General features: G+C 46.1%; 1 protein-coding gene across 1 annotated transcript in view; it reads left to right on the top strand.

Moving 5' to 3' along the window:
• The window catches only part of zbtb46 (zinc finger and BTB domain containing 46), a 105,517-nt gene that overhangs the window by 7,783 nt on the left and 75,972 nt on the right, over positions 1-21,762 (top strand). Inside the window, exons 2-3 of the mRNA XM_029724952.1 lie at positions 18,885-19,110; positions 20,445-21,291. Coding sequence (XP_029580812.1) covers positions 18,922-19,110; positions 20,445-21,291 — 1,036 coding nt within the window. The 5' untranslated portion in view covers positions 18,885-18,921. The remainder of the gene's footprint in view (positions 1-18,884; positions 19,111-20,444; positions 21,292-21,762) is intronic.

The following is a 21,762-nucleotide window of genomic DNA, read 5'->3' as shown; positions in this document are numbered from 1 at the left end:
TTAATATTATCATTCTAATATTTGATTGGTGCGATGGCTGTTAGCCTCTTTCTGACCTACCGACCTAAAACATCATGTTCACATCAAATAGGTTAAGTTTGCTTTAGTGCGTTGTGCATACAGCTAAATACAAGTGCTCCTAATTCCCCCAGGGCTGTGTGTGGTTGTGAGAGGGAGCCAGGTATATGTGTGTGTGACAGCTGTAGTCCCTAGCCCGTTTTGACATGCTCATCACCCCAGCTTAATGACTTGTTAGGTGGGTTCAGGCCCTTTCCTCATGCCCCTCATCTCTGCTCTGATTTACCTGGCTGTTCAGGGGGTCAGATGAACTGTAAGATTGAATGTGTGTCTCTCTGTGTGTGTAGACCAGGTGGACAAAAATGCAAACAAAAATGCACATGAAAGTGTTCAGTTGTGTGTGTGTGTGTGTGTGTGTGTGTGTGTGTGTGTGTGTGTGTGTGTGTGTGTGTGTGTGTGTGTGTGTATGTGTGTGTGTGTGTGTGTGTGTGTGTGTGTGTGTGTGAACTTACACCAATCCTAACTTTAACCATAATGAAGTCCGAGAAGTCAGTGTTTTAGGTAAGTAGTAAATACTGTTAAAATGCAAAGCACCCCTGACACACACACACACACACACACACACACACACACACACACACACACACACACACGCGCGCGCACGCACGCACACACACACACACACACACACCCTCTAGTTCCGGATCCCATCTTGCTGCAAGAAATGAAGAGCAGGATGTTAGTGGACAAGATAATCAGAGACAACCGAGCAAAATCATCCAATCAGCTTCCTCTATTCCCCCCAAGCTGGGCATGAGTGCTTTAGACTGGGCATCTGCTGTCAACTAATATGCACAGTATATTGTTCATTCATTACTTTAGAATATTTCTTATCAAATGATTTGTAACAAATTCAGTTACAGACTAGGCTTGGGCAGTACACCGTATCCTGTGGTATTTAGACATACCGACGGTGTGATGTTCAATAAGATAGCGCCCCTTGTGTGCACATCTGGTAGTACCGTATACCCCGATATGGTACAGAAACGGTATGACAGTCTGAACATGTGGATACCACCCTACCCTACAGACCAACATCCAGATCACAGATATAGCATATAGAATAACAACTATTTTAAGGATAACATTTCTTTGGTGAATGTATATACAGTACAATACAGTGGAAACACTTGTATGTGTATTGTATGTATTTTCTATGTTGGTACAGTCACTGTAATGGGTCATTTGGTTGTATGTGTATTGTATGTATTTTCTATGTTGGTACAGTCACTGTAATGGGTCATTTGGTTGTGTTGTAATTCACCCTGTCTGGAGCAGTATGTGAGCCTGATGATGAGAAACTGAGGGCCTGTGAGCAAATATGTCCCTAGAAGGTCTACTCCACAAGAGGTCTACTCCACAACCGTTCAACCCATCCGTATTCTGTCGTTTTTTCTCTGTTTCGGCCCAGTTTAGTCTGTCTGTGTTGGTGCTGTCTGTCTCAATCTAAACTCATCCATAGAAAAACACACAAAGGGAGGATGGAATCTAACAAAACTAACACCTCTCCTCTCTCCATTTGCAATACCACACAAACCTTGGCCTCAACACCTCCTATTCCACAATGCCATCCACACAGTGTCTGGCTAGAGAAGAATACAGCCAGAATTATTCCTCTAATACAGTACAGGCCTACGCTCTGCTTCTTTGTCAAATAACCTTGAAGAAGGCTGTTATTAGTGAAATTTCATTTTATCTAGCCGGAACACACATCGGCAAACAGTGAGATGACCCGTTCATTTTTTATCGTTATTTTCTGTTCCACCTCCTGTGCCACATTCCCAATTCCACTCCCTTTATCATAAATCCGACTTTTCAGTATCTTCTAGCCTAACTTCTTAGATTGTCAACGCTCGTTGAGTCTCTGACCCTCGTAGTGTACTTTATGGTGCTAGCGTAGAGCAGTGTGGCGTCAGTAATAGACATGACCGTTCTTTTGTTATGTTTCTAAGGGTTTGTGTTTCACAGTGTCCTGCGTTAGGAGGCCATGGAGAGGTGTGTTCAGCAGCAGAGAGTTCAGGGGAAAGTGCTAAAGTGCTGTTAACAAGGCCTGTTTAACATTCTCTACCTGCTGCTCAACATACCATATTCCACTCAGCACCCATTATCATGTACCGTAGACAGAGACACTTTTTTAATTGGCCTGATTTGAATTATGCCAGATCAACTTGGATTTGTTAATTAGTGGTGCATTTAAAAGTGCCATCAGGATATGAAATATTCATGGATGGGTAGATGGATAGCGCGGCGGGGTGGCATTAGTGAAATATTAGTTAGATGGACACGCTACTCAGTGGGAAGCAGCTTGAAACAACATTGGTGTATTAGATAGTTATTCATATTTTTGTGATTTGGGCGTTCAGTGACAAGCTAAGACTACCCACCCAAGAGACCTTTGCACCTCTCCACCTCCTCTCTGCATCTCCTCCTCTTCCACCTCACCCTCTCCACTTCTTCCTGTCCTCCTCCTTTATACTTCCCCCTGTTCATTCCTCCTCCTCTTCAGTTTCCGCTCCTCTCCTCCTCAATTCCTCCATCCCTCCCCCTATCTCTTCCCCTCTCCTCTTCTCCTCCACCTCCTTCCTCCATTACTGTAAGTGGGCCAGGTGCCTCCTGTGGCTTCCCCTACTCCCTTTTTCATTTTTACCCTTCCCTCGCTCCCTTTCTAATTTTTACCGCCATTAAAAGAGAGCCAGCACTATACTCCCCTCTCAGCCCAGTCCGTTGGATATAGTACAGTGCAATCATTGCCAAATAACCAAACAGTGGATACAGTCATACAACCATTCTGTCAAAAAGCCAAACATCTCCCTCACCTGCCTTGAGACATGGCATTTTAGACAAGATGGAAACAAATCTGAAAGAAAGAAATGTCTTTATTTTCTAAACATGCCTCATCTACATTACGTCCCCCCCTTATCTCTCACTTGGGAACAGATTCAGGTGCCGCGCACCTAGAACAGAAGTGAGTAGTGTCCATATCCTCTTTCTAGTGGTGACCCCTGGGCTTCTACCCAGCTCCGCTCAGCAGCACACATACGGGAAGTGTCATTGTTTGTTATGAGGGTTTTGTTCTGCTGGAGCTGTATGAATGAAGTGTGTGATTTAGCGATATTCACTCAGTTCTATTCTCTTCCATTGATCCTGTTCACCATCTCTTTGTTTTCCAACCTTTTATCTTATTTCACTTCTCCTGTCGTTCCGTTTTTTTCTTTCTCTCTCTCCCCTTCTCCCATCCCTCTATCCCCTCAACCTCAGCCCCTGCGCATGGTGGTGTTGGTGGTGTGGGGTCCCTGGGGGTGTGGGCTGGCTGGCTAGCTGGTTGGTGTGTTGGACAGACGCCTGATCCTGCTGCCACTGCCTCACAATGTGGGAATGTGGGACTTTTAAAAGTAGGTTTCCCAGGTGGATGTTGTCCTTAGCGACGGGCAGCTCATGATCACAGGATCTGCACACTAGGTCTTTTGTCTTAGTGAATGGCACATCTGAACGCAACTCTCCCTTTCTTTCTCTCTTTATTACTCTCCCCCCCTCTCTCTCTCTCTCCTGAACCTACACAAAAACATTTTTTTGGGAAAAGAGTTATGCGGCTGTCCCCATAGGAGAACCATTTTTGGTTCCAGGTAGAATACTTTTGGGTTCCATGTAGAACATTCTGTGGAAAGGGTTCTACCTGGAACCCAAAGGCGTTCTTCAAAGGGTTCTCCTATGGGAATACCCGAAGAGCCCTTTTTGGTTCTAGAAAGCACCTTTCTTTCTAAGAGTGTAAGTATAGCTCTGCTGTTCTTTCCATCACTCTGTACAGACATTGGTTCCAAATGCTGCTAGCTATGGCACCCGTTCACGTCAGTCAGTGGGTAACAATCAGACGTCAAAGTGTAAACACACGCTGAGAGGAAAGCTGGAAAGAGAGGAGAGAAGAGAAAAAGGAGAGATGACAGGAGAGGAGAGGAGAGGAGAGACAGGTGAGGTGGTTGTCTGTTAGATACTCTAAGTTCATCAGTCACATTGGACATGCTGGCCCCTGGCCACAAAACCCTCTGTGCCGTCTGAAACAAAAACATGCATATTCTAATATTTTTCGACTCTCAAATGTATTTATAAAGAGCCAAACTTTCTTGAACTATTCTCTTTTTAGGTTACAATAACACACAATATTGAAGATATGTAAACTTGGTGCTTAGTAGAATAGATTTGGATTAATTTGATGACGATGAAAGGATTTGAAAGGATTAATGCACAATTACCATTGCATATTATGTTAATTGTTGCAATGTAATGTAACACATGATACACTAATATATGTGTGAATTATACTCAGTATTCTATGCTTCAAGCCATAGAGTTCCATAGAAAAACTCTGGAGTCTCAATGTGTTCTAGTCGAGCAGTCAACTCTAGCTTTGCACTGAGATTCTTCTGAATAAGAAACCAATTGAAGATGGCAATCGATCGCCGTGGTAACACTGTGAAAAGTGTCTCAGCAATTAAGCTCTCGCTCCCTCACTTTCTCACTTGTACTCCCTTCTTCCCTTCTCACTCCTTCTTTCAATCTCTCTTGTTGTCATTGTCTCCCCCTCCGTACTCCTCTCTCCCCTGTCTCTCTCTCATTCTCCTTCTTTCCATCTCTCTTGTTGTCATTGTCTCCCCCTCCTTACTTCTCTCTCCCCCTGTCTCTCTCTCATTCTCCTTCTTTCTATCTCTCTTGTTGTCATTGTCTCCCCCTCCGTACTCCTCTCTCCCCTGTCTCTCTCTCATTCTCCTTCTTTCCATCTCTCTTGTTGTCATTGTCTCCCCCTCCTTACTTCTCTCTCCCCTGTCTCTCTCTCATTCTCCTTCTTTCTATCTCTCTTGTTGTCATTGTCTCCCCCTCCGTACTCCTCTCTCCCCTGTCTCTCTCTCATTCTCCTTCTTTCCATCTCTCTTGTTGTCATTGTCTCCCCCTCCGTACTCCTCTCTCCCCTGTCTCTCTCTCATTCTCCTTCTTTCCATCTCTCTTGTTGTCATTGTCTCCCCCTCCTTACTTCTCTCTCCCCCTGTCTCTCTCTCATTCTCCTTCTTTCTATCTCTCTTGTTGTCATTGTCTCCCCCTCCGTACTCCTCTCTCCCCCTGTCTCTCTCTCATTCTCCTTCTTTCCATCTCTCTTGTTGTCATTGTCTCCCCCTCCTTACTTCTCTCTCCCCTGTCTCTCTCTCATTCTCCTTCTTTCTATCTCTCTTGTTGTCATTGTCTCCCCCTCCGTACTCCTCTCTCCCCTGTCTCTCTCTCATTCTCCTTCTTTCTATCTCTCTTTTGATTCCAAAGTGTGTGAGACTATATTTAGCTGCTCCTTTTTTTCTAGATTCTTCTCTTAAAGAGGTGCAGAAAATCTTGGCTACTTAGATCAGTGGTGTGTCTACTGTTTGATCAGGTTAATAAACCAGGACTCTGTCACAACTAGTGATGCACCGATATGACATTTTTGGCCAATACCGATATCCAATATTTTCCTTGCCAAAAAAAAACGATACCGATAACCGACATTAAACATTTTAGCATTCTTTTAAGCATTCTAGTACAGTTAAATAGTTAACACACACACATGGACTCAGCGGTCTAAGGCACTGCATCTCAGTGCAAGAGGCGTCACTACAGTCCCTGGTTCGAATCCGGGCTGTATCACATCCAGCCGTGATTGGGAGTCCCATAGGGTGGCGCACAATTGGCCCAGCGTCGTCCGGGCCGTCATTGTAAATAAGAATTTGTTCTTAACTGACTTGCCGAGTTAAATAAAGGTTATAAACACACACACACACACACACACACACACACACACACACACACACACACACACACACACACACACACACACACACACACACACACACACACACCACACTGACCAAAAAGTTATTTTGTTGGCATTTACGTATGTCCCCATTACCAGTAAAACATAATCAAAGCCAACATTACCCACGACAGAGAACGATTGATTTTCAAGGGCAATGAATTCCATTATCTTGGCTTTAGTGGATTTCACCTTTGAGTTGTCTCGCTGAAATGTTCTTACTCTTTCAAATAACTGCTTGACTTGTTGACTGCTCAATCCACACATTTTACATTTACATTTTAGTCATTTAGCAGACACTCTTATTCAGAGCAACTTACAGTAGTGAATGCATACATTTCATTTCATGCATTATTTTTAAACTTTTTTTTTTTTTTTGTACTGGCCCCCCATGGGAATCAAACCCACAACCCTGGCATTGCACACACCATGCTGGCATTGCAAACACCATGCTCTACCAACTGAGCCACAGCAGACATTGTGGGCTAGGTTAGGAATGCTGTGTTGCGCAAAATTTTACTTGCCGTCATTACGTCATGTACATACATTATGTAGGTATGCATGTCCGTTTTGACATCAGTTTTTAATATTGGCGTTAAACTAGACATCTGGCTGATAACGATGTTGGCATTTTTAGCTAATATAAATATCATGCATCCCTAGTCACAACCATTGATCTTCGTTAGAACACTATCTTTGGACTTTGTCTCAGAGACTTATTGATTTTAATACACAATATATTTGTTCCTTAATGATCAACCCACGTTTATCTGAAGTGGAAGGCAGTCATCTGCTGTTATTTTTGGCCATTTGTGAAGTTTTATATCAAATTGTCGTGGTATATAAGCTTGTTTAGTACGTTTGTCTGTTGTGCGGTAACAATATGAGTTTGTTTGTGCTTGTGTGTGTTAGTAAATTGGGTTAGTTGGGAGGGCAGAGTGGGTGGGTAATCAGTATTCATATTTGCGGAGGGGGGAAGGAGGGTGTGTCTGTTGTACTTGTTGCGTGAGCTCATTGTTAGCCCCAGCCCACTGTGGATTTGTGAAAGATGCCTCTGTTTGCTATGGGGCCGAGTGACAGTCATGCTAACCACTAACCAACTTCTCTCTTTCTCTCTCTCTCTCTCACACACACACACACACACACACACACACACACACACACACACACACACACACACACACACACACACACACACACACACACACACACACACACACACACACACACACACACACACACACACACTCGCCTTGGTGCCAAAGACTGACTGGCCACAGTGACTCACACATGCAATCAGCCTCACGAACACACAGACTATGGGACTATATTTTTTTTTTTACTTGAGGCTATTGTTATAACATTTTTTGCCTAGCTTATACCTGGTGCTAACATGCATCCTTTGTTCTGATCTTGTCCACATTCTGATTGTGCCCACATTTTCAGGTATGCATCTACATATGGTATGGAAATGTGTCTCTTATCCATCCAGTGTGTCCGATTCTGACCAGAGTTCCTGGTTTCCTTTGTAAAAAATAAAGTATGTGTAAGGAAATAATTTTACAGATATTCTTTCAAAACAATATTTATTTTAAGACACATATCGATGTCATACTGTAAGTCGATAGTGCCACCTGTCAATGATTGTAAAAGGCGAGATAAGGATAATTGAAAGGGCTTCACAGTCCAGATCCGTCTACGAACTAAGATATCCAGACACAATGCATACCTGACTACCTCTGATCACAGTCAGATCACAATCTGTCTTATAATCACAAGATGAGGACAAAGGACGCATGTTAGCACCAGGTATAAACAGGCTTCTGTGACAGTTACTGTACATTGGAAAGGCCCACGGAGAACCAGTTTCAGCCAGGATTTGAAGGGGGAATTTGAAAAACTGTATCTTTTGTTTTGTTCAAGAAAGCTGGTATTTTATGTACATTTGGTATCTTATTTAATTGTACTGAAATGTAGGTTAATATTATGCAGAACTATAGAGTCGATAATAAACTTGTGAGTATATTTCTATGTGACCGTAGCGCTCTAAAACCACATAGAATTGATGAGGTAATCCTGAGACAAGCCTTTTGACATCTGATTGACAGTTCATGGATACAAGTCATCCCACCCCGCCTCTGTTTGTTCAAGTGGCCAATCCCGGCTTTACTCTCCCTAATGCCAACTCTTGTCAAACAATAGACTCACTGTTTAGTTAACTGTTCCTCACCTCCCCACCCTTCACTCCCCTGTCTCCCTCTCTGCCTTCCTATGACCCTTCCTCCCTGTTCCCAAACCTCCCTCACTCCCTACCTCTCTCCATCCCTTCCTCATTTTCCGCCCTCTCCCTCCCCTTATTCCTCCATCTTCCTCCCTTCCTCCCTCCATCCCTTTATCTGTTCTCCTTCCCCTCCCTCCTCATCCCCTCCCTCACCTCATCCCTCCATCTGATTCTCCGACAGAGGTAATGAGATGTTTCATTATTTGCATTTCACAGCTTTTAATAGTCTGAGAATTTAGGCTAAGCCCCGGGTCGTCGGTGAGGGAGATACCATGGGAGCCAAGCCTGGCTGAGGGGCCTGGGAGAGACAGAATAGCCCAGAAACACTAGAGAGGAAGAATGGGAAAGGGAGAGAGGGAAATAGAGAGAGAAGTACAGGAAGAGAGAGACCCTTATTGAATAAGGGGTCACTGACTAAACTTAGAGAGGGACAGGTACTATTATAGGGGGGTCACAGAGAAATACAGGAGGCTTAGTGTATAACAGAGGTTCTCACACTGTGATCAAACAGACCATGCAGTCATCAACTGAAATATTTCATTCACAGGTTCATTTCCCAGTAAAGACACCTTTGTAGCATTAGCACATAGCAGCTTCAGCCTTAGTGAACACTAACAACTAAAGTATAGTTCTAAAATGACATTTGTTTCCTGGTCATTGGTAATACGGGAGTCCGTATTGGTACAGTGTTGAATATGTCTGTAACCATTAAGCTAATGTAAGGCTGTGGGTTGTAGGTCTGACACAATGTGCATTAAACTGTAAACTTTAATGATGAGACTCTGTGTAATTCATAAGGGGATATAAAATAAATATTAAGGGGAGAGGGAATAGCGGCACACCCAGACACTACGTCATAGCAGCCCGGAATGATCTTCTACCCAGAAGCTCTTGCTCTAATACAGGAGCCAATTAGAATACAGGTATGGGTGGATCACAGTAAAATGCCTATACATATCACATGACATTCCAGTTCCACACTAACTTAGCCTTTAGCTAACAATGTACAGATGCTGTTAATGGCACTGTAGCACCCTGAACCAAATTCCCAAGCAGGCCCCTGGTCAGGTCATAGAGCTTAGCTACTACTAAAGTGAGTTCACCCTGAGTATTTAGGCTAGCTGTTACCCTGAGTACTTGGGCTATCTATAATGATATCCTGTGGTGTCCAGGGTGCAGGCAGGGTACTGGGTAAGGCTGATGTAAGTGGTGGAGGCGAGGCAAACTGTATTCCTGGCACTGGCAAACACCTGTTTGCTAAGTGTGCAAGGTTAATGTACGGTTCACAGTGTCTTTTCTATACTTAGACAGCTACAAGTACAGGTACATACACTATATTTACAGAAGTATGTGGACAGCCCTTCAAATTAGTGGATTCAGCTATTTCAGCCACACCCATTGCTGACACGTGTATAAAACTTAGCACACAGCCATGCAATCTCCAATGACAAAAATTGGCAATAGAATGGCCTTACTGAAGAGCATCAGTGACTTTCAATTTGCAACTGCCAACTATCCAACAAGTCAGTTCGGCAAATTTCTGCCCTGCTAGAGCTGCTATAGCTGCCCCGGTCAACTGTAAATGCTGTTATTGTGAAGTGGAAACATCTAGGAGCAACAATGGCTCAGCCGCGAAGTGGTAGGCCCCTCAAGCTCACAGAACGGGATGTAGCACGTAACGCTTAAAAATGGTCTGTTCTCGGTTGCAACACAGTACCGAGTTCCAAACTGCCTCTGGAAGCAACGTCAGCACAAAAACTGTTTGTCGGGAGCTTCATGAAATGGGTTTCCATCGCCGAGCAGCCACACACAAGCCTGAGATCACCATGCACAATGCCAAGCATCGGCTAGATCGGTGTAAAGCTCGCCACCATTGGACTCTGGAGCAGTGGAAACGCGTTCTCTGGAGTGATGAATCACGCTTCACCATCTGGCAGGCCGACGGACGAATCTGGGTTTGGCGGATGCCAGGAGAACGCTACCTGCCCCAATGCATAGTGCCAACTGTAAAGTTTGGTGGAGGAGGAATAATGGTCTGGGGTTATTTTTTTCATGGTTCAGACTAGACCCCTTAGTTCCAGGGAAGGGACAGCTTAATGCCACAGCATACAATGGCATTCTAGATGATTCTGTGTTTCCAACTTTGTGGAAACAGTTTGGGGAAGGCCCTTTCCTGTTTCAGCATGACAATGCCCCCGTGCACAAAGCGAGGTCCATACAGAAATGGTTTGTCGAGGTCGGTGTGGAAGAACTTGACTGGCCTGCACAGAGCCCTGACCTTAACCCCATTGAACACCTTTGGGATGAATTGGAACGCCGACTACGAGCCAGGCCTAATCGTCCAACATCAGTGCCCGACCTCACTAATGCTCTTGTGGCTGAATGGAAACAAGTACCAATTTCCTTCCCAGAAGAGTGGAGGCTTTTATAGCAGCAAAGGAGGGGCCAACTCCATTTTAATGCCCATGATCTTGGAATGAGATGTATACTTTTGGCCATGTAATGAAGGACGTTTGTCATACGTGCACAGACACACGATCACGGACAAACACAAACTCAAGAGACACACATGGATGACACACATTCACCTATCCTCTTCACACCTTATTTCTGTCTCCTTCGGCTTATCCCAGCTGATCCAAGTGGTGAATGGATTCACCTTGGAGGTGGGGGATGGCCCAGGCTTTAGAAGAAAGGTGGAGAGAGGGATTGGGGGAGAGGTGGAGGTGACTTTAAGACACCTTGGATAAGCCTGCTGGATCCGCTTTCGTCACTTCGTGGTGAGACTGTCCTCTCGCACCTGGGCTACCTGGACCCGAGCCAGAACTGTGGATCAAACATATGGTTGGGGATGTGGTTAAAGGTAGGAACGGGGACAGGGACAGACAGACGGAGGGACGTAGACAGGGCCTTCTACAGTGGGAGTGCAGCCTTCTACAGGTTGCCTGGCGTATAGTACTAGTGGTCAACTCAAGAGAGACCACTGCATCTATTCCCTGTTAACAGTGTTGTTGTTTCTGTGCCTCTCTGCCCGTGTGTGCATGTTTCTACTATGTGTTTTTTTTTGTCTGTGCCTGTTTAGTTGATGGGCTGCCACCCCATCTTGTCCCGGAGCGGAGCCAGAGCAGAGCAAAGCCAGAGAAGCTCTGTAGGATTGGGGATTAACCCCAGGATAATGGCCTTGATGCCCAGTTGAGTGGAAGGAAAGCTGTTTAAAAAATATTGGCTGCCTGCGAGTCAAACTGACGCAGGCACGACTTACTGTCTCTCTCTCTCTTTCTCTCTCTCTCTCTTTCCACCTCTTTATCTTTCTACCTCTTTTTCACTCTCTTTATCCGTCTCTTCATTTCTCTACTTCCTTTGCTGTCTGTCTCTATATCTCTACCTCCTCCTTCTCTCTCCTTTCACCCTCTTTCTTTCTCTCCATCACTCTCTTCTCCCCTCCCCTCATGTCCCCTTCCTCTCAGGTCAAGATGCTGTCCTCCTTGCCCAGAGCGACAGAAAATAAAAAAGAGAAAGAGAGAGAAAGGAAAGAGCCCCATTCCCTCTCTCCATCACCCGTCTCTTCTCCTTAGTTGTCTGCTTTGGACCTAAAGTACCTTGGTTGTGACGTGATCAGGATAGTTGGTGTGTGTGTATATGTGTGTTATGATCAGTAGTTGCAGTGTGTGTCTCTGTGCAGGGTGTGTGTTCCGGGACGGGGTAGGGGTGTGAGTGTGTGTGTGTGGCTTGAGGATGGTAGTCACTTCTGATTTGGACTCTGTGAGGGTGACAGGGACTTAAAGCTTTTGTGGCATGCTTTAAAGAGAGCCCCTGAGTGCTCTTTCTCTCTCTCTCTATCTCTCTCTGTCTCTCTCTCGCTCTCTCTTGCACTCTCTGTCCTCTTTCTCTCTCTTACAGAGACAGACAGACAGACAGACAGACAGACAGACAGACAGACAGACAGACAGACAGACAGACAGACAGACAGACAGACAGACAGACAGACAGACAGACACTGTCATTACATGGTGTAGGGGACACAAAACTATTAACCCCCCTCCTCACACAACCACACACACAAACCCTGTATTCTGCCTCCTGATGATTTCGCTCTTTTTTTCTCTAAAGAAAAGAAAGGACTTCACTTTAGTTTACTATTCGTTGTCCCTGTGAAAGAAAGCAGTCAGGTTCTGTAGCCTTGTCTGTCCGTCACTACTTTAGATGAGTAATACATTCCTATCTCTCTCTCTCTCTCTCTCTCTCTCTCTCTCTCTCTCTAGACTGTTTTTCCCCTTTGCAATGGACTGTACTACTCTCCATATTCTCCTAATGGTTCACATGAATTACCACTACTTTATGAGACTCTGAGGGGTTGGGTGGGTGAGGGGTGGATAAGGGGTTGTAAGAGGTGAACCTTATAGCTCAGGGAGAGTTGAAGGGGGGCAAGTAAAGGGCATATGGAGGGGAGTGAAGGGAGGAAGGGATGAGTGGGGGATGTTCCCCTTCGGAGCGTAGAGTCCACATCCAGGGGGAATTCAAGAGGAGGGGGATTGGGAAATGAAAGCAGCCAATTAGACAAATGATCCACAGAGTTCAGAGTTCGTAAGGCAGCTCACTCCATTAAAATAATTTTTTATCTCTCTCTCCCTCTATCTCTACCTCTGCCAAACTCTCTCAGTTTCTCACTGGTTCTACTGAAGCGGTAAATCTGATTAGTGTTCCTCTCTTTCTCAGCAAGTTGTTGTTTTCAGGCAGATCACCTATTATTCAAGTCAGTATTTGACGTCCATTTATGTCTGAGGACGTCGGGAGATTACGTGGACACCGGCCACTAGGGGCAACAGTGAGCGCTGTTACCTTCAGGTAGGCTTGGGTTTTGCTAGGGCATGGTGGACGGGGTGGTGGATGGGAATAAGCATCTGCCTCTGGTTCCAAAGGTTCTAATCCTGCGATAGTTGTTTTTGTTTTAAGCCTATCCCAAACCTTAACCATTCTTAGTTAATCCCAAACCTTAAACATTCATAGTAAATCCCAAACCTTAACCATTCATAGTTAATCCCAAACCTTAACCATTCTTAGTTAATCCCAAACCTTAAACATTCATAGTAAATCCCAAACCTTAACCATTCATAGTTAATCCCAAACCTTAACCATTCACAGTTAATCCCAAACCTTAACCATTCATAGTTAATCCCAAACCTTAACCATTCATAGTTAATGCCAAACCTTAACCATTCACAGTTAATCCCAAACCTTAACCATTCATAGTTAATCCCAAACCTTAACCATTCATAGTTAATGCCAAACCTTAACCATTCACAGTTAATCACAAACCTTAACCATTCATAGTTAATGCCAAACCTTAACCATTCATAGTTAATGCCTAAACTTAACCTTGGAACGGAGACGTTGTAATTTGATGTTTGAGAAACATGGATGAACGTCTAATTCTGATGTGAGACTGTGAGAGCTAGTTGGTTGTTTCATCCTCCAGCAGCTAATTGTTGTATTGTAATTTGAGCCTGACCGATATGTTTTTTGGGTCCAATACCGATATATCTGCTGATATACTGTTTTACAGCAGGGAAATTAAAAAGGAAGGGGGGGGGGGTGATACACCAGTGTCAAATGAAGAGAGGAGGAGTGGAGAACAGGATGAGAAGAGGAAGGGAATAATTGTGTCCTTAAAAGCTGTGGGGTTTGTGTTGAGAGGTGAGAGGTGAGGGTTTTCAACGCCTCCATCAGCCCTGAAGAGAAAGGGCTGTTTCTCAAGGTTAGATGCTGCCGTATAGATTTTTGAGAGGAGAATAAGCAGGCCTATGTCAAAACATGCCTTTAGAGGGACTGAGGGACAATGTGCTTTCACATTGAAGCTAGTTTCCCCTCAGCTTTTCTTTGTGACAAGCCTTGGAGAAAATCTTTACATGTCTTTGGATGGATGGAAGGACAAGGTGATTTTGTGTTGAAGTAAATAACTTTTCAGATTTTTTGACATGCGTTAAAGAACAAAAAAACCTGCTTACGAGGCAACAGTCAGTTGTGTGTGTGAGGAAGCAGTCAGTTGGTTGTGTGAGGAAGCAGTCAGTTGGTTGTGTGAGGAAGCAGTCAGTTGTGTGTGTGAGGAAGCAGTCAGTTGTGTGTGTGAGGAAGCAGTCAGTTGGTTGTGTGAGGAAGCAGTCAGTTGGTTGTGTGAGGAAGCAGTCAGTTGGTTGTGTGAGGAAGCAGTCAGTTGTCAGTTGGTTGTGTGAGGAAGCAGTCAGTTGGTTGTTTGAGGAAGCAGTCAGTTGGTTGTGTGAGGAAGCAGTCAGTTGGTTATTTGAGGAAGCAGTCAGTTGGTTGTGTGAGGAAGCAGTCAGTTGGTTGTGTGAGGAAGCAGTCAGTTGTGTGTGTGAGGAAGCAGTCAGTTGGTTGTGTGAGGAAGCAGTCAGTTGGTTGTGTGAGGAAGCAGTCAGTTGGTTGTTTGAGGAAGCAGTCAGTTGGTTGTGTGAGGAAGCAGTCAGTTGGTTGTTTGAGGAAGCAGTCAGTTGGTTGTGTGAGGAAGCAGTCAGTTGGTTGTGTGAGGAAGCAGTCAGTTGGTTGTGTGAGGAAGCAGTCAGTTGGTTGTGTGAGGAAGCAGTCAGTTGGTTGTGTGAGGAAGCAGTCAGTTGTGTGTGTGAGGAAGCAGTCAGTTGGTTGTGTGAGGAAGCAGTCAGTTGGTTGTGTGAGGAAGCAGTCAGTTGGTTGTGTGAGGAAGCAGTCAGTTGTGTGTTTGAAGTTGGTTGTGTGAGGAAGCAGTCAGTTGGTTGTGTGAGGAAGCAGTCAGTTGTCAGTTGGTTGTGTGAGGAAGCAGTCAGTTGGTTGTTTGAGGAAGCAGTCAGTTGGTTGTGTGAGGAAGCAGTCAGTTGGTTGTGTGAGGAAGCAGTCAGTTGTGTGTGTGAGGAAGCAGTCAGTTGGTTGTGTGAGGAAGCAGTCAGTTGGTTGTGTGAGGAAGCAGTCAGTTGGTTGTTTGAGGAAGCAGTCAGTTGGTTGTGTGAGGAAGCAGTCAGTTGGTTGTTTGAGGAAGCAGTCAGTTGGTTGTGTGAGGAAGCAGTCAGTTGGTTGTGTGAGGAAGCAGTCAGTTGTGTGTGTGAGGAAGCAGTCAGTTGGTTGTTTGAGGAAGCAGTCAGTTGGTTGTGTGAGGAAGCAGTCAGTTGTGTGTGTGAGGAAGCAGTCAGTTGGTTGTTTGAGGAAGCAGTCAGTTGGTTGTGTGAGGAAGCAGTCCGTTGGTTGTGTGAGGAAGCAGTCAGTTGGTTGTGTGAGGAAGCAGTCAGTTGTGTGTTTGAAGTTGGTTGTGTGAGGAAGCAGTCAGTTGGTTGTGTGAGGAAGCAGTCAGTTGGTTGTTTGAAGTTGGTTGTGTGAGGAAGCAGTCAGTTGGTTGTGTGAGGAAGCAGTCAGTTGGTTGTGTGAGGAAGCAGTCAGTTGGTTGTGTGAGGAAGCAGTCAGTTGTCAGTTGGTTGTGTGAGGAAGCAGCCAGTTGGTTGTGTGAGAAAGCAGCCAGTTGGTTGTGTGAGGAAGCAGTCAGTTGGTTGTGTGAGGAAGCAGTCAGTAGGTTGTGTGAGGAAGCAGTCAGTTGTGTGTGTGAGGAAGCAGTCAGTTGGTTGTGTGAGGAAGCAGTCAGTTGGTTGTGTGAGGAAGCAGTCAGTTGGTTGTGTGAGGAAGCAGCCAGTTTGTTGTGTGAGGAAGCAGTCAGTTGTGTGTGTGTGAGGAAGCAGTCAGTTGGTTGTGTGAGGAAGCAGTCAGTTGGTTGTGTGAGGAAGCAGTCAGTTGGTTGTGTGAGGAAGCAGTCAGTTGGTTGTGTGAGGAAGCAGTCAGTTGGTTGTGTGAGGAAGCAGTCAGTTGTGTGTGTGAGGAAGCAGTCAGTTGGTTGTTTGAGGAAGCAGTCAGTTGGTTGTTTGAGGAAGCAGTCAGTTGTGTGTGTGAGGAAGCAGTCAGTTGGTTGTTTGAGGAAGCAGTCAGTTGTGTGTGTGAGGAAGCAGTCAGTTGGAAGACATCCAGAACCATTATAGACGGTTTAGAGAAATCTTTATCACTGCTTTTCAGCCCACCCCCTATTTCCCCCCAACACACACACACACAGAGACAGACAGCCCTGTCACCATCAACAAGCCCACCCCCTATTCCCCCCAACACACACACACAGAGACAGACAGCCCTGTCACCATCAACAAGCCCACCCCCTATTCCCCCCAACACACACACACAGAGACAGACAGCCCTGTCACCATCAACAAGTCCACCCCCTATTCCCCCCAACACACACACACACACACACACACAGAGACAGACAGCCCTGTCACCATTAACAAGCCCACCCCCTATTCCCCCCAACACACACACACACAGAGACAGACAGCCCTGTCACCATCAACAAGCCCACCCCCTATTCCCCCCAACACACACACAGAGAGACAGACAGCCCTGTCACCATCAACAAGCCCACCCCTTATTCCCCCCAACACACACACAGAGACAGACAGCCCTGTCACCATCAACACGCCCACCCCCTATTCCCCCCAACACACACACACACAGAGACATACAGCCCTGTCACCATCAACAAGCCCACCCCCTATTCCCCCCAACACACACACAGAGAGACAGACAGCCCTGTCACCATCAACAAGCCCACCCCCTATTCCCCCCAACACACACACACAGAGACAGACAGCCCTGTCACCATCAACAAGCCCACCCTCTATTCCCCCCAACACACACACAGAGAGACAGACAGCCCTGTCACCATCAACAAGCCCACCCCAACACACACACACACAGAGACATACAGCCCTGTCACCATCAACAAGCCCACCCCCTATTCCCCCCAACACACATACAGAGAGACAGACAGCCCTGTCACCATCAACAAGCCCACCCCCTATTCCCCCCAACACACACACACAGAGACAGACAGCCCTGTCACCATCAACAAGCCCACCCTCTATTCCCCCCAACACACACACGCTTGCACACACACACACACGCACACACACAGAGACAGACAGCCTTGTCACTCAGTTCCTGCTGTGTTCGTTGACTTGAGGTATGTTTGTCTGAGTGGATGTGAGAGACACACAGGATTGATGTGATCTTACAAGCCATCAGGTTGAGCACAGCTTTCTCAAACATGACCTGAAGTGTGCCGGCCCCCAAGCAAACGCTGCTGTCACCTCAGCCAACCACGGCTGTCGTCTCCCTGAACAGCCAATGAGGGGTGACAGCTGTGGCATTCCCAAAACAAATCAGCAGTGCATTTGGTAACACTCTGCGTAGCCCTCACCAAGACGAGAACTCTAGGGGGGTGCTAATGCTCCAAATACTGTGTGTCAGTGTGTGTTGGTGTGTGTGTGTATTGGCCTGTGTGTCAGTGTGTGTTGGTGTGTGTGTGTATTGGCCTGTGTGTTGGTGTGTGTGTGTACTGGCCTGTGTGTTGACCTGTGTGTTGTGTTGGCATGTGTGTCTGCGAGTGCAGTTTATATGGCTGTGTGTATTTGTGAGTGTTTGTGTCACTATTCATTCTCCAATTCACACTGTAAGTGCGTCGGCATGGCAATGTCCCTTTGTTCTCTTTGATCCTCTCTCCTCCCTTCCCTCTCCCTCTTTCTCTCTCTTCTCTCTCCTTCTTTCCATATCTCCTGTGTGTTTTCCGCCTGTCTTTAACCTGTGAACAGTCAAAGGGGACAGAGGGCTCTGTTGAGTTCTCGTCAAATCCTTACCTATTGATTACCACCCCAGTAGAAAGGCCATCCATACACATAAAGATGTATATCCCAGTAAGAGAGGGCATAAACTGAATGAAATGCTATGCAGCACATACACACTGTAAAGCAGTTCAGCTCTGTTTTGTTGAAGAGTTGTGTGTAATGACTGTAGGTCAGTTAGTGGGGTGATGGGGTGGAAAGAAGCCAAATGGAGGAGCTAGTCTAGCCTGTTCTCCCCATAGAGAGAGAGAGAAGCAAGGACTTGTGCTCTCTCACACACACACACACACACACACACACACACACACACACACACACACACACACACACACACACACACACACACACACACACACACACACACACACACACACACACACACACACACATAGCCTCTAGTCTCCAGAGTGAGCCACAGTTATCCAGGCTGTACACACACAGTCATCTTTGGAAATGTATTGCAGAGTTTTTTTTGGACAACAAACCACAACAGTTGAAATAGTTTTTCTATTGATGTTGTTGCTTGGTCATCAGGAGCATTATTGCGATATTTATCATGGTCCAAGATACAGGACTAGTCCACAGTGCTTGGTTTGTCAGTAGCTGATTGGGGTATTTTATATGTTGGGGTATTTTGCATTGCTTTGAATCAGGGATTTTGAGGCAATGTGTGGCATTTTTTATGCTTTGTGGTAATTAGGAATTGTATAGCTCATCTCATACTCCCAAACTCTGTCAATGTTTTACTGTAGCATGCTGGGAAACTGTATTGGATGGAAAAAAAACAAAAAAATGTATGTATGAAATGTATGCATTCACTACTGTAAGTCGCTCTGGATAAGAGCATCTGCTAAATGACTAAAATGTAAAATGTAAAAATGGATGGTGGACTGGTTTGTTATAACCTACCTACCACTGTCCCAGTCTCCCTCCCTCCCAGTCAGCTAACCAAATGAAACTGTAAACTCTCTCTCCTTCCAACCCCGTCTCTCTCCCTCAGACTGTATCCAGGAGAGGCTTACAGGTCAGCTAACCAAATGAACAGCAACAGGAAGGAGGACATGGAGATCTCGTCCCACTACCGGCAGCTCCTGCGGGAGCTCAACGAGCAGCGGCAGCATGGCATCCTGTGTGACGCCTGTGTCATCGTGGATGGGAAGATCTTCAAGGCCCACAAGAACATCCTCCTGGGCTCCTCGCGCTACTTCAAGACCCTTTACTGCCAGGTGGGTGTGGGAGATCTGTGGAGATGTTTATGTATGTTGGTGGTGGAGGACTGGAAGTTGGCCTTAATCCCAGATCATAGATAAGTGCTGCTGTCCCCTTTGCCTGCTCTATATGGGGTTAATTGATTGATTGAATGACTGATTACCCTCATACTATGTTAAGCATATTGAGTTTGAGTTTGTGAGAAGGCACCCCAATGGTGGAACAAGCTTCCCCCTAATGTCGGGACAGTGGAGTCTTCAACCCTACCTCTTCAAGGAATATCTTAAGTAAATCCCACGGCATGACTATGACATGTGGTTGTCTCACCTAGCTATCTGGAGATGAATGTACTGACTATGACTGGTCCACCTAGCTATCTGGAGATGAATGTACTGACTATGACATGTGGTTGTCTCACCTAGCTATCTGGAGATGAATGTACTGACTATGACTGGTCCACCTAGCTATCTGGAGATGAATGTACTGACTATGACTGGTCCACCTAGCTATCTGGAGATGAATGTACTGACTATGACTGGTCCACCTAGCTATCTGGAGATGAATGTACTGACTATGACTGGTCCACCTAGCTATCTGGAGATGAATGTACTGACTATGACTGGTCCACCTAGCTATCTGGAGATGAATGTACTGACTATGACTGGTCCACCTAGCTATCTGGAGATGAATGTACTGACTATGACTGGTCCACCTAGCTATCTGGAGATGAATGTACTGACTATGACTGGTCCACCTAGCTATCTGGAGATGAATGTACTGACTATGACTGGTCCACCTAGCTATCTGGAGATGAATGTACTGACTATGACTGGTCCACCTAGCTATCTGGAGATGAATGTACTGACTATGACTGGTCCACCTAGCTATCTGGAGATGAATGTACTGACTATGACTGGTCCACCTAGCTATCTGAAGATGAATGTACTGACTATGACTGGTCCACCTAGCTATCTGGAGATGAATGTACTGACTATGACTGGTCCACTTAGCTATCTGAAGATGAATGTACTGACTATGACTGGTCCACCTAGCTATCTGGAGATGAATGTACTGACTATGACTGGTCCACCTAGCTATCTGGAGATTAATGTACTGACTATGACTGGTCCACCTAGCTATCTGGAGATGAATGTACTGACTATGACTGGTCCACCTAGCTATCTGGAGATGAATGTACTGACTATGACTGTGATATGTGGTTGTCTCACCTAGCTACTGTATCATGAGATGAATGCTCTGGATAAGAGCGTCTGCTTAATGTCTAAAATGTAAATGTAAACGGCTATACAATAACGACAGGTCATCAAACGTATTATTATTCATCATTCAGGTGAAGAAAGGGGCGGAGCCACATCACCAGACAACTGTCACTCACCTGGACATCGTCACAGCGACGGGCTTCAAAGCCATTCTGGACTTCATGTACTCGGCCCACCTGGCGCTGACCAGTAAAAATGTCATTGAGGTGATGTCAGCTGCCAGCTACCTGCAAATGACCGACATTGTCCAGGCCTGTCACGGCTTCATCAAGGCTGCACTGGACATCAGTATCCGCTCGGAACTGGCTGACGAACTGGCCGACTTTGAGATGGGGGCTGCCGCGGGCGCTGGTATAGGGGGAGGTGGAGGAGGAGGTGGGGGAGGTATAGGGGGAGGAGTAGGAGGGTTAGGAGGGGTGGCGTCAGAAGCCTTGGTGTCTATCATATCAGGACGAAGCTCCTCGCCCTGGCTGGGGAGGCGTACAAGCCCGGCCAACTCCTCTGGGGACTCCGCCATTGCCAGCTGCCATGAGGGTAGTGGCAGTACATACGGGAAAGAGGACCAGGAGCCACCCAAGAGCCACGAGAGCCAGGAGGACGGTGGTCACGACTCCCAGCCCGCCTGGCCACACAACTACCGCCCCATCACTGTCAAAGAGGAACAAGTCTCACCCTCCTCCGTTTCTCACCCTCGGGATGGGCCCAATGTGGGTGCAGGGACACAGGGGGATCACGGGGGAGGAGGTGAAGGGCCGTGGCAGCCCTCTGGGTCTGGGCGGAGGAAGAACAGGAAGAACAAGGACACGGTCAGACACATTACCCAGCAGACCGAGGGGGACAGAGACAGCAGGCCGGGGTCGCCGCTGCCCTCCATGATGGGCGTGACCGGGTGGAGCTACAATGGAAAAGACATCCCAGGTAGGACACTCTTACCCTGGGTACATGGGAGGGGAGGGTGTGGTGGGTTACAGAGAGATTGTGATGGAGCTGGCATGGTGGTCCAGGATCCCAGGTAGGTGAGCTTCATCCTCGGTACAAGAGAAGGGAGGGCAGCTTGTGCTATATGCTTTGCTTGTATCTACTTAATCCATATTTGGTAACATGATTATCTTATATCATTTTGAAAGGTAAAGCAAAAGGCACATACAGTTGAAGTCGGAAGTTTACCTACACTTAGGTTGGAGTCATTAAAACTCGTTTTTCAACCACTCCACACATTTCTTGATAACAACTATAGTTTTGGCAAGTTGGTTAGGACATCTACGTTGTGCATGACACAAGTAATTTTTCCAACAATTGTTTACAGACAGATTATTTCACTTATAATTCACCGTATCACAATTCCAGTGGGTCAGAAGTTTACATACACTAAATTGACAGTGCCTTTTA

Source organism: Salmo trutta, chromosome 31, assembly GCF_901001165.1.
Source record: "Salmo trutta chromosome 31, fSalTru1.1, whole genome shotgun sequence".
NCBI classification, from domain to species: Eukaryota; Metazoa; Chordata; class Actinopteri; order Salmoniformes; family Salmonidae; genus Salmo; species Salmo trutta.
The sequence above is the reverse complement of the archived record's forward strand: the minus strand, read 5'-3'. Positions and strand labels throughout refer to the sequence as shown.